General features: G+C 34.4%; 1 protein-coding gene across 1 annotated transcript; it reads left to right on the top strand.

Moving 5' to 3' along the window:
* The first annotated feature begins 7,680 nt into the window (after positions 1 to 7,680).
* On the top strand, positions 7,681 to 16,748 carry LOC127093807 (paired amphipathic helix protein Sin3-like 4). The gene is made up of 2 exons (XM_051032709.1): positions 7,681 to 8,050; positions 16,561 to 16,748. Exons 1-2 carry the CDS (start codon positions 7,792 to 7,794, stop codon positions 16,659 to 16,661), a joined length of 360 nt encoding a protein of 119 aa, XP_050888666.1. The 5' UTR covers positions 7,681 to 7,791; the 3' UTR covers positions 16,662 to 16,748.
* The last annotated feature ends 1,207 nt before the right edge of the window (positions 16,749 to 17,955 follow it).

The following is a 17,955-nucleotide window of genomic DNA, read 5'->3' as shown; positions in this document are numbered from 1 at the left end:
GAGGATTCATTTTCTTTTCAAGTGATAAAACACTTGGTGAAATTTTCAGCATGCTGACCTAATCAAGTGACCAACTTTATGCTAATTTTTCACCAAGATCCCAACTGATTTAAGCAAAGTGCTCAACACGAAAGTTGTATATCATGATCCCATCTTTCCAAAATGTCCAAGATCAAGAATTTCCCATGCTTGAGCTAAGAGAATCGAATTTGGGAAGACAACATCATGAAATGGTTCATAGGTCGAGTTCCAAGCCAAGTTGCATTGCAAATCCAAAAAAATATGCAAAATTTCCAAGTGCATGTCCTTATTTCTTCTAAATCTCACTCTAATAATAAGATTTCACACACTTTTGAGCCTTCATCCAAGCAACTAAACCATTACACAATGAATCATTCCATTTTTGGCATAAAGGTAACACTTCCATTCATGTAAAGTTGCTTTAATCCAACAAGAAATACCATTGAGCTCCCAAATGGATTTAGTTATGATACATACCAACTCCAAACCTCAAGTCAACTTCTATTCTTCAGAAAAAGCAACACAAAACACTGAATGTATTCTATGCTTTTGCCATGCTTCCCACTTGGTGTTTTGTGTAAAACCTATCCAAACAAGCGAACCGGTACAAGACAAAATTATTTTATGATGTATGAAGCTTCTTAGAACTTCAAGGATCACTATAAATAGAGGGCAAAGCCTCAACTATCCACACACCAAACTTACCAAGCAAAACTTCATTCTTGAGAGCTTTTCAACCTTAACATCCATTCTCTCATTTGGCTCGTGCATTCTGCAAACCAAAGGGTCCAATCATCTTCTGGGAACTCATAGGCATTAGGAGGGGCATAAAACAATAGTTGGAAGTGGTATTGAAAAGGCATTGGACCTTGCTCCAATAGGTATATTCTCGCACTTCGAGACTCACTATACATGCATCATTTCCATTTGATTTTTGAAGCAAACATGTAACATATGTTGTGTTGAGGTTGATCATTAACTTACATGTCATTTATCTTGCTGTTTATATGAGTTTGTATTGCATGAAACCTAGGGCTTCAGGTCTGGTTTTAGCCTTCGTGTGTCCTTATCTTTGAGTGTTAGCTCAAACCTATCGTACCATTTTGTTCCTTGCATTATTATGAGAAACTTTGATCTTTATTTCATTAAAAATGGTTGAGAAATGAGAGAGATATGCTTGAACGAAAATATGGAAAAGAAATGAAAGAGTAAGAAAGAGAAGCGAAAGGTTGAAGATGATGTTAAGGTGGCATTGAAAAAGTCAAACAAAACTCATTTTATAATGTATACAAATGTTTATGTTTTAACAAATGGATGTATCACCACCCCAGTGATAGAAGCGCGCACCTTAAATCACTTGTAACCAAAAGGTCAAGGGTTTGAATCCCCCTTGCCCCAACCTTTGGTTTTTATTTTTATCAAGTAGCGCATGGAACCCCAAGGACGTGGGTTCGAGCCTGACCAATATAATGTTTATTTTTCTCACTTGTTAAATGTTCATTTTTCTTCATAATTTTAAAAACCCATAACTTCATGATCCCTTAACATTTATTTATTTTATGATGATACAAAAAATCCCAAAAAATATTATTTATTTTACCACTTTTGATTGGATGGAAAACATGTGCTTTTAAGTGTTTTTAAGGCTCCTAATTAATTCCTTTGGTTCATCTCTTGGTTGCTCTTAATGTTGAATGCTTGTATGACCAAAGAACACTCTTTCAAGTGTTGATTGTTGTCCTTAACATGTTTAAACTTGATTATTTTCATACCATGTCTAATTGATTCACCTTGAAAACATGCTTGAATGAATGGTTAGGAGGTGATTAGGGTTTCCACTTACTTGTTCCTTATTCATGCCATGATTATGGTTTAGGTCTAAACTTATCCTTAACATATTCTTGCCTCTTGTGTAACTTGTATGCATGGTGATCCACTTAGGATTTTACTTTTTCCATACCATGTTCATATGATCCATGTTTTGAATATTTTTATTTTGTCACAACTTTACTTGACAACCATATATCTTGATTATGATACTTGTCTTATGTGGTTTGATACCCTTGTATTGAATAATGTACACTTGTTTAATTTTGTCTTGTGACACTCCACTTGTATTTTATCCCAATTTGTGATGTTATATCCATGTCTTTTAATTACTTATCACTTAATTTAAGTATTTCCTTCATAAACTTCCATAATGTTGAATGCATATCTCATACTTGTTCATGTGATATCCCTTGGGGTGTTATGTAAACCTTTATCATGTCTTGATTATGTTCATTATACCTAAAAAACATGTGAGTAATTTGTTCATGTCTTACCAATTTAGGTGTCTTTATGTATCTAAATCCAAGGGAAAGGATCTTATGTTGACTTCCTAGTCATATACTGTTTGTTTATTTGTTGACTTTGTTTGTCCATTCATGCATTTACCCTAAACCTTTTTCAAACTAAAACACCCATTCAAACCTTGACTTACTTTTAGTCAATGGACTTTCAATTACACTTGAAAATGCTTCAGTACACATGAAGCGTTTCAGACACAAACCTTGACTTACTTTTAGTCAATGGATTTTTCAATTACACTCTTAAAAATGCTTTAGTACACATAAGACATTTCAAACACAAACCTTGACTTACTTTTAGTCAATAGATTTTTCAATTACACTTTCAAATGTTTTAGTACACATGAAGCATCTCAAACTCAAGTTTTGACTTGCCTTTAGTCAAGTAACACTTTCCAAAAACATTTTTACCCCTTTTATTCCCCATTCAAAAATGCAAACAACTTTTTAACCGAAACATAGATAAATTCAAAAGGTTCCTATAAAGTACTACAAATGTTTAAGGTGCTAATACATTCCCTTCGCATAACCAACCCCCGTACCTTCGATCTCTACTTGCTTTGCTTCTAGTTTTTACTATTTGCTATGCATGTTTATTTTGAATCTTTTCCCCTTCCCTTGGTAAAATAAAAGTTCGATGGTGATATCAAAGTTTTGCGAGTCAAGTTAATCCAATAGCTTGGTCTCCGATTCTCACTGCGACCCATGTGTCTTATTCTTTGAGGTCTGCTTGGGCCTGCTTCACCTCTAACTTCTTGTCGAACTTCTCTTTCGACTTCACTAGCCGGTTCATCGCAAAATATTCTAACTGAATCCTTCTTAACATTATTAGTTCAATCCCATTCCTTAAGCTCATCTATGATCACGTCCATGTTGATCACCACTTGCTTTTTCACTGGGTCGAACAACTTGTATCCTTCAGTCGAATGATATCCTATCAGGATCATCTAACTCGACTTGTCATCAAGTTTTCTTCTTAACTGATCTGGTACATGTCTATGTGCTATATATCCAAACACCTTTAGATGACTCAAACTAGGCTTGGCACCAAACCAAAATTCTTCTGGCGTGATTCCTTCTAGCTTCTTTGTTGGACATCTATTTAGAATATATGTTACAGTCGACACAATTTCTCCCCATAATTCTTTAGGTAGATGCTTTCCTTTCAACATACTTCTCACCATACTCACGATGGTTCTTTTCTTCCTTTCTGCGGCTCCCTTCAACTGTGGAGTGTAGGGTGGCACCACCTCATGCACACTCCCTTCTTTCATACATAATGCATCAAACTCTTTCGACACATATTCTCCACCACCATCAGTCCTTAGAATCCTGAGCTTTCGACCGCTTTGTCTCTCGACCATAGATTTAAACTTAGAAAATACCTCAATCACTTCACTTTTCTTCTTGATCAGGTAAGCCCACAATTTTCAACTGAAATCATCTATGAATGTAACAAAGTATCTGTTATCTCAAATCGAATCCACTTGGATATGACCACATACATTAGAGTATATGACTTCAAGAATTGCCTTTGATCTGCTTCCTGCATCCTTATTGAATATTTTCTTATGCTTCTTCACCTGCACACATTCTTCACACACTTCATTTGGAATATCGATTTTTTGGTAATCCTGAAATTATTTATTCTCTTCAAATCTCTAATGTCTTTGAAATTGAGATGGCCAAGTCTATCATTCCATATCTATTCATCTCCGCTGGCTGTTGTTGTAAGGCACTTATGTTCCATCACATTAAGCTCAATCTTGAAGGTTCTATTATGGGACATTGGATCATTCAAGATCAACCTTCCATTTGAGTCGAGAAATCTCATCATCTTGTCTTCGATCAACACCTTGTAGTTCTTTTCGACTAACTGCCCTATACTGAGCAAATTTCTCTTCATGCCTGGTATGTACAACACATTTGAAAATACTGACCTTTTTCCATCTTTCCTCATAATCAGAACATCACCAACACCATCAGCTGCTAGAGTATTGTCATTTGCAAATTTCACCATGTTCTTCATTGAGGTCTTTATGTTGACAAACCAATCTTTCCTTCCAAACATGTGTGATGATCATCTTGAGCCCAAGTACCACTGGTCCTTGAATCTCTCTTCATCTCTCGTTGTAACCATTATCAACATCTCTTCTTCTTCATGTTTCGCTAGCTTTGCATCAATTTCTTGATTCTTCTGTTTTTCTAGACAATCACTAGAATAATGACCATGCTTCTGACAATTGTAACACTGAATGTGACTCTTGTCTGGCTTTCGACCACCACCTCTTCCTCTACCTCTAACACCACCTCTTTGGTTGCCTTGGTTCTAGGGTTTTCTCTGATTTGAGGAATTTCCTTCTTGCTGATTTCGACCAGTCAAATTGTTATAACCTCCTCTGTCTTTGTTGCCATTCCAACTTCCTTTGCCTTTCCTTTCGTTTGCTGATTGCGCCTGCAAAGCCACACCACTCTTCGACTTTCCTGCAACTCTTTCAGCCATTATTTGTTCATGAGATTCAAGCGTGCCTTGAAGCTCTTCTTTTGTCAATTTTGACAAATCTTTCGATTCTTCTATGGCTACTACCGCGTGGTCAAACTTTGGAGCTAACGACCTCAAGATCTTTCCAATAACAGATCTTGATGTCATCACTTCTCCATATACCTTGATTTGATTCACCAGTTTCGTAATCTTAGTGAAGAAATCAGTTATTCTTTTATTGACTTCCATCTGAAACAATTCATACGTCCTTTTGTGAGTTTATAACCTCACCTCTTTCACCTTCTTCGCACCTCCAAATGACTTCTCCAGAATTTCCCATGCTTCTTTCACTGACTCTATATCACTAACCTTTTCAAAGTTATCTGAATCAACACATTGATTGATTATAAAGAGAGCTTTCTAATCTTTCTTTTTCAATTCTTTATGTGTAACCCTTTATTGATCGTTAGTGTTTTCTGCAAGCGTCGTTACTCCTTCCTTCACAATATTCCAAAGATCTTGATAACAGAACACAACTTTCATCTGCTTGCACCAATTCTCATAATTATTGTTCTTGAGAATCAGAAGATTCGCTGGAAAATGCCCGTTTAGATGATTCATTGCCATCGTGATTTTCTTTCCACAAATCGCTCAGACCAGGAGCTCTTGATACCGTATATTGGAAATCCACCACAATCTATGGAGAATTTCAATCAATCTTGATCAACAAGATTGCTATCAACGACACAATGATAGTGAAAAGAAAATAACGATTGCGAAAGAAAGAAAAGAAACATTTGAGAAGAAGAATATTTTCTGCAGAGTTTTCTCTCTATCCACAACCTGTGGAAAACTTCTTTATTCATTTTGCAACTGCAAGATTTTGTGAATACAATGTTATGAGTTCTTTCTTCTCTTCATACAAGAATAAGGGTTATTTCTTCTATTTATAGATTTAGGTTAGCTTACTCCCTAAGCCAAAGCCCAAAACTATAAAAGTCCAAAAACGTTAACACTACTAAAAATAGGCCTAAGTCGAAATCCTGTGTGAAGCAACATATTTCGACACTTCGACACACTAATACAACTCGACACATCCTTGTCCTGTCGAGCAACCTGCTTCGACACAAGGAATTGCAATTCAATAATATTTTGGGTATCTTGGACATGTATATAAATGATTTCGTTAGGCACTTATGTTGTATCAGTACCAATTAACACTTATATGATATTATTCTATATTTATATTATACGAGGTGTTACAAAGTTCATCCTCGGTTTCAGACAACGAAATACTAACAAATCTCTCCTTGATGGACTCGCATCACTCCGACAATGATAATAAAGAGGAATGCTTAAAAGTGACCACAAATATATGGTCTCTTGATAGTGGATGCTACAAATACATGACGGGAGAAGAATTAAAGTTTTCATCTTTAACATTAAAATCTAAATGATTTGTCACTTATGGAGATAATAAAAAAAAGATTCTCGATGTTGGAAGAATAAGTATGCCACCCTTTAGCACTATTGATGATATTCTCTATGTGGATGATTTAAATCATAAACTTATAAGTATAAGTCAATTATGTGATAAAAGTCTCAAAATAAATTCCAATAAAGATGCATGTACCATAGAAGATGAAATTTCACATGAAATAAAGCTTATTTGAAAAAGAATCAATAATATCTTCATGATATCTATAGACGCTTTATCTTTGAAAATAAAATGTATTGTGGCTAACAATAACAATGATGCATGACTTTGGCATACAAGAATTGCCCATATTCATATGGATAATCTAAATAAATTATTCAAGCATGACCTTGTTTTTAGCTTACCAAAGATGAAATTTGGCAAAGATAAATTATGTGATGCATGTCAAAAAGAAAAGAAGATTCTTTCAAGGCAAAGAATATTTTGTATGCATCTATACCGCTTCAATTGATTCACATAGATTTATATGGTCCATCAAGGACTATAAGCTTTGGTGAAAATTATTATGCATTAGTTATTGTTGATGAATTTTCAAGATTTACATGAATATTATTTTTAGTTCATAAAAATATTGCATTTAATGCCTTTAAGAAATATGAAAAACTAATTAAAATGAAAATCCGTGAAGATTGTATCAATTCGAAGTGACCATAGTGAAAAGTTTTAAAATTCATCATTTGAAGAATTTTGTGATGATAATGGCACATCACACAACTTCTCGACACCAAGGACTCTACAAAAAAAATGGTGTAGTTGAAAGAAAGAATATGTCTTTGAAAGAACTTGCAAGAACAATGCTAAGCAAAACAAATCTACCAAAGCATTTTTGGACGGATGTGATAAACACGTCCTACTATATTAGTAATCAGGTTATGATTAGACCCATCTTGAAGAAGACACCAAATAAACTTTACAAAGGAAGAAAACCAAACATTGTACATATACATATCTTTGGATACAAATGCTTAGTCTTAAATAACGTTAAGGATAACTTCGATAAATTTGATGTAAAATCCGATAAATATATATATTCCTTAAGAATTCTCTTTCTAGTAAATCATATAGAAATCTTAAATAAAAGAACACTTATTGTTAAATACATATTTATTTTGATAAATCTATATAAAATAAAATATATACATCCAACTAAAATAAATAAATGAACTAAAATGTAATAATTTCACATTCTCTAATATTTTTAGATAATAAATCAATAATGTTGAACTTGGGCATTGTTAGGACTTGACGGAGTAGTCTAGATAGGTTATAGCTATCCTTTTATATGTATCCTTTGTTAGACTTGGGCATTGTTACGACTTGACTGTCATTTGATGTGTTGAGCTTATTACTCTATATATCTTTTTAATACTCATTTATCTCTTTAATACTCCTCTTTTCTCTCTCCTTTCTATAACTTTTGAGTTTTTGTTTCAGCCTTCAATATGAGCAGTTCAAGAAGAGATCCCATGTTTGGTCAAGAACTGGTGTTCGTAAAGAAAGCAAAATCTATGGTTACGACAGATAAGTATACTGAGTTTTTAAGACTCCTGTACAATTACCATGGCAGAAGAATTGATATAGAAGTTTTCAAAGAAGGAGTATCGGAGTTGTTTAAAGAGCATAAAGATTTAATTTCAAGATTCAACGTGTTCTTGCCACGGGGACACCAAATCTCAGTTCCATTGGAGGATGAACAACAAGGTAATGATGATGCATTAGCTGTCAAAGATGAACAGAATGATGATGAACATCAAGGTGATGGCGATGCATTAGGGTCAAAGACGATGAACACCAAGGTGATGATGATGCATTAGCAGTCAAAGACGAACAGAAAGATGATGAAGAAAAACAAGTTTGATTACAATCATGTTAGTAAAAATCTATAGGTTGATCTATAAAATTACAGGTTCTTTGTTCCTTTGGATATTTTCATGAATTATTGTATCAAATAAATTCTTCAGCATAGTATATTCAAGATCCATCATTTGTTAATTTCAAGTAAATTGTTTCTATTTTATGTGAATTCTTTCAACTAGTACGTAGCATGGTATCAATTGATATTCACAATACAAGTCGTTTTTATTTATTTATTATAGGTCTATTTCTCGTTGTAAGGTGAGCCTAAAAACTGCTACTAAACCATAATTAACTAGATTAAACTTCGTAATAATTTGTGAACCAAAACCAGAGTTCATTCATTTATCTAGTAGTTCATTATTGAAAATGTTATTTTACCTTTTGAATCTTTTCAAGCTCCCCACAAGAATAAAAGCAAGAGAAATGGTTTTGTTGGCCTAAAAGTGGACATGGTCAAGGCTTATACTAGAATAGAGTAGAATTTTGTAGAGAACATTCATTGTTAATGTGAGAATAGGGCTTGCTTTAATCCATATAAATATTTTGTGCAACTTGTACACCATACGCTTCTTTCTTTTCACTTCAAGTACTTACATCTTTAGCTAAGAAGCATTTGTTTAGGATATAGTAAGATGTGTTGACCTCCTCTCCCTATAACCTTTGAGGAATGTCATTATGTTTTAGTATGTTTCTGGCTATATCAAGTATTTTTCTATTTCATCTTTCTACTAAACCTTTGAGTGACGAATTGTAGAGGGTCTTCGAATTTCAGGACGATTGGGATCATAGAAAAGATGATCCTTATTTTTTGATGCATAAACAGTATGTGATGTTGGAAAATGAGTAAGTGGAATGGCACAGAATTGAAGATGGTGATATCATAGATTTTGTTGGTGGATCCGTGGATACGGATCTAGAATCCCAATCTATCTAATTTACCCATTTCTTAATGCACCTTTAATATTTTTTATCCATCATGAGAAATTATTTAAATGTTCATAATTTTCGGAGATGCATCTTCGCACACACCAAATTCTAAATGAATGTTGAAATATTTCGGAGATAAATCTTCGTAATAATTTAAAACATTCAATACATCCCACTCAGAAATCATTATACACTTGAATTGATTCAGAGATGTATCTCCGGAAATATTACGGAGATACATCACTGTAACATCCTAAAACTTACTCTTTCATGTTATATTTTGTTTATCTGTATTCAAATGAAGACTTAAACCATACCATAAGATTGAAAAATAAAAGTCTACGTACATAATTCTAGATAATCAAAAAATGCGATACATAAATAAAATACCAATAAATGTCAAAATATCATACAATCGAGACCCATAAACTAGCAAGGTCGTCAAAATAAAATACAAACCGTAATACTACTACTATATACTAAGACACTACTGTGTATGTCTAACTACCTCTCCTTTTCCTCTTATGCCAGCTCTGCCTCCTTAGCCATCAATCCAACCCATCCCCCATCGCTGTCTCCGGTACATCAATACCCCTGTGCCTCCATCATGATGACATCTAGGACCCGCCTCACATCAGACCCATCAGGGAAGATACCTCTATCAATGCTTGCCTACACAATCTACATTATACGACGACACCTAGATAAGAAATCATCAGCATGATTTAGCTGTGCCTGCTCATCCTCTAGTATCTCCTGATGAACTGGTCTCGGCGGGTCTCCTAGAGTAGCCTGCATCATGTACGAATGTGACACCCTAAAGAATCATCTGATGTACCATTCGACGTAGCTCCAATCACTCTCAGTTATGGTAGCCCGTCTCTCCACCGGTACAAAATGACTCATATAATCATCAAACATGTCATCTATTTGTATACATGTCAAGGCATGAGGAGTATAGACAACATGGTGTCTGAGAATGGTCTGAGTGTAGTCAAACTTTGACATGACGCGCTCGGGAAAATGAGGAGCAATGAGACGCAATCCACATGCCAATCATCCATAGTATATCACTATCTCGTCAAATGTTCGCGTCTCACGGTGATCAACATAGCTGTTGAAGTGCATGTCCTCGACAACCAAATAGTCAAGATAGACTCTGTAGGAATCGGTCGCCTAGTTCCCTCTTAGCGGGATAAAAGCAGTAGCACACAACATATCCTTAGTGTAATCTGGTACACTCGCCCAACCAGAGATGCACGGGAAGTGCTGGAGGATCCAACCCTGGAATGAAAAGTTTGAAATCCACGCAGTAACGTAGGTAGACGACGTATGTATATGTGGCACTCTTGTCCACAAAAGTCATAGTTCTAACTAAATAAAGAAAGTATGCTTTCAATGCATGCGATCTGTGGAGCGATTCATGATCATCATCACTATCAGCCTGTTGTGAACTCGGGACCGCATCTTCATATACCTTCTTCAGGTATACAAATCTAGCATGAACACCTATGGTCTTATCCAACTCATCCATCACCTTCCCTAGATCAGCACCCAGATACTCTACCATCATCTCGAGTGCCTCGTCTTTGGTTATCCTCCCATGATCTAGGAATCTCCCCCTGATCGGAAGATGTAGCAAACACGAGACATCGTTGAGTGTGATAGATATCTTACCATACGAGAGATGAAACGATGAGGTCTATGAGTGACATCTCTTCACAAATGTATTAAGTGTCTCGTGGTTGAACATAGTATAACCGGTCATGCACAAGTCCTTCAGGCCAGATAAGGATAGAACCGACTGAAACCATTCCTCATTCGGTCGAGGCAATGCAAAAAATCTTCCTCCTGTGGTTAAAAAACTTGTGCGGATCATGCTCTTGAAATTTGTGATAAATAATCAATGTCAAAAATTAAATTTAAAGTAAAACTAAATAAAGAATCCAAATAATACCACGTCTCAGTCACGAATATGTATGGCAATATGGTATGGATACAAAGGCAGTAAGGAAAAATCAACTGAACCACCTCCAAAAGCCTTTGGCTCAACATCTGCACCAACCTCACCCTTAAGAGGTGGCACTAGATCAACATGTGCAATAGTAGGAGGTTGGAGTGGATCAACAACATCAGCAGTAGAAGGTGGGAGTGGATCGATAACATCTATAGTAGGAGGTAGCATTGGTAAAACCTGACGCATGTGGGAGGATGAAGAAGTGATGCGTTAGATTGTGAATCTCGTCTCATACGGGAAGAAGAAGATGGAGTGGCATAAGGAAAAGCATGAGCCCCAGAAATAGACGACTCTGCTTGACCAGAGGAACCAAGAGCATCTGTAACCTACCGACTCTTCTCCCGCCGAATGGATGCATACTGAGCAACCCTGCCATGCCTCAATTTATCATGTCTATTAACCATTATGCATGTAAGTTAAAGTAAGGCAGACCATTAGTGCAGGCAAACAACACAAGTAAGAAAATCAAAAAAATCAAAAGACTGAGAATTTTTTGGAGATGCATCTCTAGTTTCTGGGAAACTAAACCGCTAAAAATTCCGGAGATGCATCTTCCGTAACTAGGAAACTAAACCGCTGAAAAATTCCGGAGATGCATCTCCAAAAAATTTCACAACTCAGAGGTCGCGTCAATGGTGTAATGTACCACAATAAAGCTAAAAAAAATTGTTTTGATCATCAATTTCAACCAACAAACAACTAATACACTACGGCTAACCTATCTTAAATGTGATTCTACTCATTTCTAACTCTAATAATTGATTCTACTCATTTACATCAAAACTCAAACATTTATCGAAAACTCGAAAAACTTACAAGAAATTGATATTTTTGATGAAGATGAATGATGTTACAAATGAAGATTGATGTTCCCTTGAGTTCCCTTGATCCTTGTTGAATGAAATTTGACTTGGTGTATAGAAGAAATTTGAGAGTTGAATGAGTTGAAGTTTGAGTTTTGTGAAATGAGGAAGGAGAATAGTCTGGCGCGATTTAACCTCTAAAATGTTCTAGAGATGCATCTCCGAAATATGTTAATGTTAACTGACTATTTGGTGCGTCCGGAGTTGCATCTTCGGAAACTAGGGACACTTTTGGAATTTTACATGGTGCATAAGAAGCATATTGTGATATATTAATAAATTCTCTTATTATAGTTTATCTTTGGGCCTTGGTTAGTTAGAATTGTTTTCCTACCTTTCAGGCCCACTGTTTTGTATAAAGGGTTAAATATGTCAGGGGTCATCATAAATATGTGAACATTCAATTTTAGTCTCTACAAAATTTTTATGCAAATAATGGTCCTCACAAACTTTTTCATCCCTAAAATTGGCCCCTCCCATTAGTTTCCACTGACAGAGGCTTACATGGCATGCGAACTGTATATTTTTTAATTGACACGTCATATTTTTATTTAATTATATATATTTTTTTATATTTAAGCGAAACGAAGAAGCCCTAATTCCTTTTCTCCACTTCATTTTTTTTCCAGATCTCCATCTTCTTCTTCTTCTTCGCTGACTGACTTGATCTTCTTTGTTGATTGACTTCATCTTCTTCGCTTATAGTCGTCTTCTTCTTCACTGGTGTTATTATGTCATCTTCATCATGGAGAAACAAATTAGTATTTTATCATTCGGTAAGTGTGTGAAACCGTCTAGTGAGAAGGTGTAAGTGTAATGGTCGTATGATATCATATATGTGCAAGAACAGACTAAATAAATGGAGAATGATCTGGAAATGTCCATTTTGGAAAAATGAGGAAACTTGTAATTTATTCATTTGGGATGATGATATTGTACAAGGAACGGATGTTTATGAATGTGTAGATGAAGAAATGAGAAAAGATGAGAGCAAGGTGAGGTAGATGCAAGTTGTTGAAACTTTGAAGGAGTTGTATGAATCTTTAATGAAGAAGAACAAGAGGTTGCATATCAAGATTAAGTCAGACGCGTTTTGGGGAAAGCTGAAGTCAATTTGTTTTGTGTTTTGATTTTTGGTCAACATATACTTGTTAATTAAGTGTAAATGTTGAAATATTCTACAATCGTTCTTCTAAGTTTGTAATATTTAATTGATTTCGTAATGTTCACTTGGTATGAACTATAATTTGGTGTAATTGATTTTGTAATGTTAACTTGGCAATGAACTATAATTTGGTGTAAATTATTTTGTAAGTTTCACTTTGTAATTTGGAATGACCTAAAATTTGGTTCAATTATGCACTGTACTATAATTATGATCCATAACGCATAGGCGTTTTAAGGACCAAAGCTCAGTTGGCATCCATAACGCACAAGCCTTTGTTTTCCATGTGAATCTTGTACCCCTTCTCAAGAAATTGGACAATACTTAGAAGGTTCCATTTGATTCCTGAAATTTACAATACATCTTTGATCAAGGGATGTCCATTATCCCTTCTCATGATCAAAACATCACCGATCCCTTCGGCCGCTAGAGTGGTGTCATCCGCGAACTTCAGTTTGTTCTTCATGGCACAATTGATTTTGACACACCAACCCTTACTTTCCGTCATATGAGTAGAAAAACCCGAGTCCAAGTACCATTCCTCGCTGCACTGAACTCTTTTCGTACTCATCATGGCATTTTATTTTTCATGTAACCGGTTAACCATATCATGTAACTGGTTATAGGCTGTTTTTGCAACATTCACAAAATTGCAGCTGTTACTGTCCTACAACATGCTGCTACTGCAATTTCCTTCTGTGATCATGACTAATAGTGTATTCTCTTCATAAAACTCTTGTCTTGCAACCTTGGCTTCATCTCCTTGAGGTTCCTTCTTCTTCGCATTGCACTCTCTTGCAAAATGACCGAACCTTTGATACTTAACCCACTGCTCTTTGCTTTTGTCAAACCTCTTCTTTTCACATCTAAAATTGCCTTGACCACCATTTTTGTTGCAGCTGCTCTAACCCCTTTAACAAGTCAAATTATTGGAATTTTGGGACTCTCTTCCACAAAATTTAGAAAATTCCCTTTACTCTTCATGGGCTATTTTCCTTTCGATCTCTTGTCTTTCTCGTTGTAGCGAGTTTTCAAAGCGATCTCCGCCTTTGTCTTATCATGATTTCTATCCTCCATCCTTTGCCCATGAGCCTAAAGAGAGCTTTGCATCTCCTCTTTTCTCATCATCACAAGATCCTTTGATTCCTCAATCGACACAACTACATTGTCAAATCTTGGTATTAAAGAATGCACAAATTTCGCGACAACATACTACTCCATGACTTTTCTCCAGATGACTTCACTTGATTCACCAATTGAGTGATCCTCGTTGTAAAATCGTCGATTTTCTCCCTTTCTTCCATTTGAATCAATTCAAGTTGACGGTTGTGAGTTTGTAACCTCACCACCTTCACCTTTTCAACCCCCTGTGTATGCTTTCTCTATAATCTCCCACGCTTGCTTTGACAATTCACAATCACCAACTTTGTCAAAGTTGTCACCATTCACATATTGATGGATCAAAAACATCGTCTTGTAATCTTTTTTCTTCTCTTACTTATGCGTTGCTTACTATGTAGCCGTTGCACCTTCGATAAGAGAATTCACCAAATTCTTGATCACTTCAAGAAAATCTTGGTAATCAAACAACACTTTGATTTGCTTCCATAATTTATTGTAATTCTTCATATTAAAATTCATGTTGCACACTAGGTGTTTGTGGATCAGAACCAGGATCTTGATGCCAAACGTTGGAACTTTGAACCACAAGATTGGTGAATTATGGTGGAGAGAATTGGAATATGTAAAGTAAAAGAGAAAAATTGAGATGAGAAGACCAAGTGGCGATTGAGAGAGATAATTGAGGGTGAGAAGTGACATTCACATTACTTTGATATGAGAATGTATCCAAGCATTTATACAAGTGTTACAAAATGATTGAGACCTAAAACATGTAACTACATAATATAAAATTACAAAATCACGGGTCTGTAACCGTACACCATTAGGTTAACTAGTTACAACTGACATGAGATCTAAAACACCTTCAGTGGTAACTGGGTAACCTCAGATGTTAATCGGTTACACCTTCGAATATTTGTCTTTTCTGCTACTCAGAAGTGCTTCTGTCTTTGCTGTAACCGATTACACTCAATGTTAACCGATTATAAGACTTGATTTACTCAAAATACTTTTAAGAGTCATAATAGAATCCATTCCTTTGTTGGGCTTGAGCCTATTACAACTTGACTATCATTTTTTGTGTTGGACTTCATTTCAGTCTTGAATGTTCATTACTCGTATGTTTGATTGGTGTGAAAGAAAATTTAAACAAACACTTCAAACTTCAAGATTTTTTATTGTTTGCTTAAAAAAAAAAGGAAATAATATATTTAATGGGACCCACCTTTAAAATATTTCCACTAAAAATAGATGAATAGAGAAGTGATAAAATGAAAAAGAAAAAAATAACCTTAATATCTTATTCTGAGTATTTCTGGAATTTCAAAATAAATATTTTTTCTCCCATTTTCTAATTACTTCCTCTCTTAGCAAAAAAACTTAAAAATTATTTTATTTTTTATTCACTTTCTACTCTCTTTTACTCCTTTGCTAAGTTAGTTAAGTTGGTTAATAGATAGTTGGTCTTTTAGTTTTCTACAAGCTCTATATATAGACCCAAAGCCTCTCAAATACTCATTTACCTCTTTAATACTCCTCTTCTCTCTCCCTTCTATAACTTTTGAGTTTCTGTTTCAGCCTTCAATATGAGCAGTTCAAGAAGAGATCCCATGTTTGGTCAAGCAATGGCGTTTGTAAAAAAAGCAAAATCTGTGGTTACGACAGAAAAGTATACTAAATTCTTAAGACTCCTGTACAATTATCATGCTACAAGAATTGATATGGAAATTTTGAAAGAAGGAGTATCAGAGTTGTTTAAAGAGCATAAAGATTTAGGGTGTGTTTGATTTAGTTTTTAAAAACAGTTTTTTTGTTTTCAAAATTTATAAAATTAAAAATTTGTTTGATTACAATGTTTTAGAAAACTGTTTTTAAAAACTCTTTCATTTTTATTGTTTTTAAAAGTGAAAAACAAAAACAGGTTTAACATGTTTTTCATTTTTAATTTTGGATTTCTGGATTTCTGTTTTCATTTGAGTTATCATTTTTTATTTTCTCATTTTTAAAACTGTTTTTAAAAATAATTTACCAAACAAATATTTCTATTTTTTCATTTTTAAAATAGTTTTGAAAAGTCATGTTACCAAATAAATTTTTTAATAGTTCTCTTCTTAAAAATACTTTTTCAAAACAATTTTATAAAACATATTTTAAAAAGTGAAAAGCAAAACTGATTCAAACGGGCCCTTAATTTCAAGATTCAACGTGTTCTTGCCACGGGGACACCAAATCTCAGTTCCATTGGAGGATGAACAACAAGGTAACGGTGATGCATTAGCTGTCAAAGATGAACATCAAGGCGATGATGATGCATTAGTAGTCAAAGAGGAACCCAAAGATGATGAAGAAAAACAAGTTTGATTACAATAACGTGAGTAGAAGTTCACAGATTGATCTGCAAAATGAGAGATTCTTTGGTCCTTTGGATATTTTCTTGAATTGTTGTATCAAATAAATTCTTCAGCATAGTAATATTAAGTTGCTTCGTTTTCAATTTTAAGTAGATTGTTTCCATTGTATATTAATTGATTCTTCATTTTTCATTTGGTGATTTACTTTCTTGACTTTTCTTACCTTTAACCTTTTTCTTTTTCAATTGTCTTTGCAAGTAAAGATAAAATTTTGGTGTTGGTACAGAGAAAGTAAAATGCTAAGAATAACATCAAAGAAACTATAGTCTTTTGAAAGTTTGATTATCATTATGAATGTTAGTTGTTTTATCTTTTTAGATCATTAATGTGTAATAAGTGTGAATATCTCTCATAATACTAAAAATACTAATGTAACTCACAAACACACTTAAAATGATTTAGAAAATTCATCTGATTTCAAAATATTATTAAAATAAATTCTAGTATAAAGCTAATTGATTAGAAAGCACACATAATCAATCAGGAACTCTCTTAATTGGTTATGCTCCAAACCTGATTATTTTCTTTTCTGAAAATCTTGGTCTAATTGATCAACACCATAGGCTAATTGAATAGAGCAACTCCGATCCATTTTTCTTTCTATTTCTCATTAGATTATTTTCTATATAAAGGAGAGCTTGTGTTCACTTCTACAACACAAGGAATTTTATATTTTACTTTTTTCTCTCACTCATTCTCTTCTAGAGACATTTTCATTCACCTATTATTATTTGGGTGCAGAGAGAGCGAAATACTTTATGTAATTGCTATTTGAATCAAATTATGATGTAATTGTAAATCAAGAGTTTTATTCTCTCATAACATTGATATTTCTATAAACGTTACAAGTTGAACCTGGGTAAAAGTTTGGTTTAAGAAGGTTGTGGCTTGATCTTATGATAAAAGTTCAAATTGATAATGTAACTCTCAAGGGTAAACTCTTGGGGACTAGAGTAGGCCGCGTGATTTAAGTTTGAACCAATATAAATTCCGATGCGCACTTTCCTATCTCTTCTCTTGTATTTTCCAGTTATTTATCTTCTGCGATAAAATATATAACTCAACCCCTTTTCTATTTGTAGTCACTTGGTCAACAAGTTTCATTAGAGTCTAATTCTTGTTATAAAATTTCATCATCTCAGCAGGTGAGATGACTTCAAACAATTCAGTAAACAAACTCATATTCTTTAATGACGAGAGGTTTCTTATTGAAAAGAGAATATGAAAATATTTACAGAGGATAT

This window comes from Lathyrus oleraceus, chromosome 6 (assembly GCF_024323335.1).
Source record: "Lathyrus oleraceus cultivar Zhongwan6 chromosome 6, CAAS_Psat_ZW6_1.0, whole genome shotgun sequence".
NCBI lineage: Eukaryota > Viridiplantae > Streptophyta > Magnoliopsida > Fabales > Fabaceae > Lathyrus > Lathyrus oleraceus.
The sequence above is the reverse complement of the archived record's forward strand: the minus strand, read 5'-3'. Positions and strand labels throughout refer to the sequence as shown.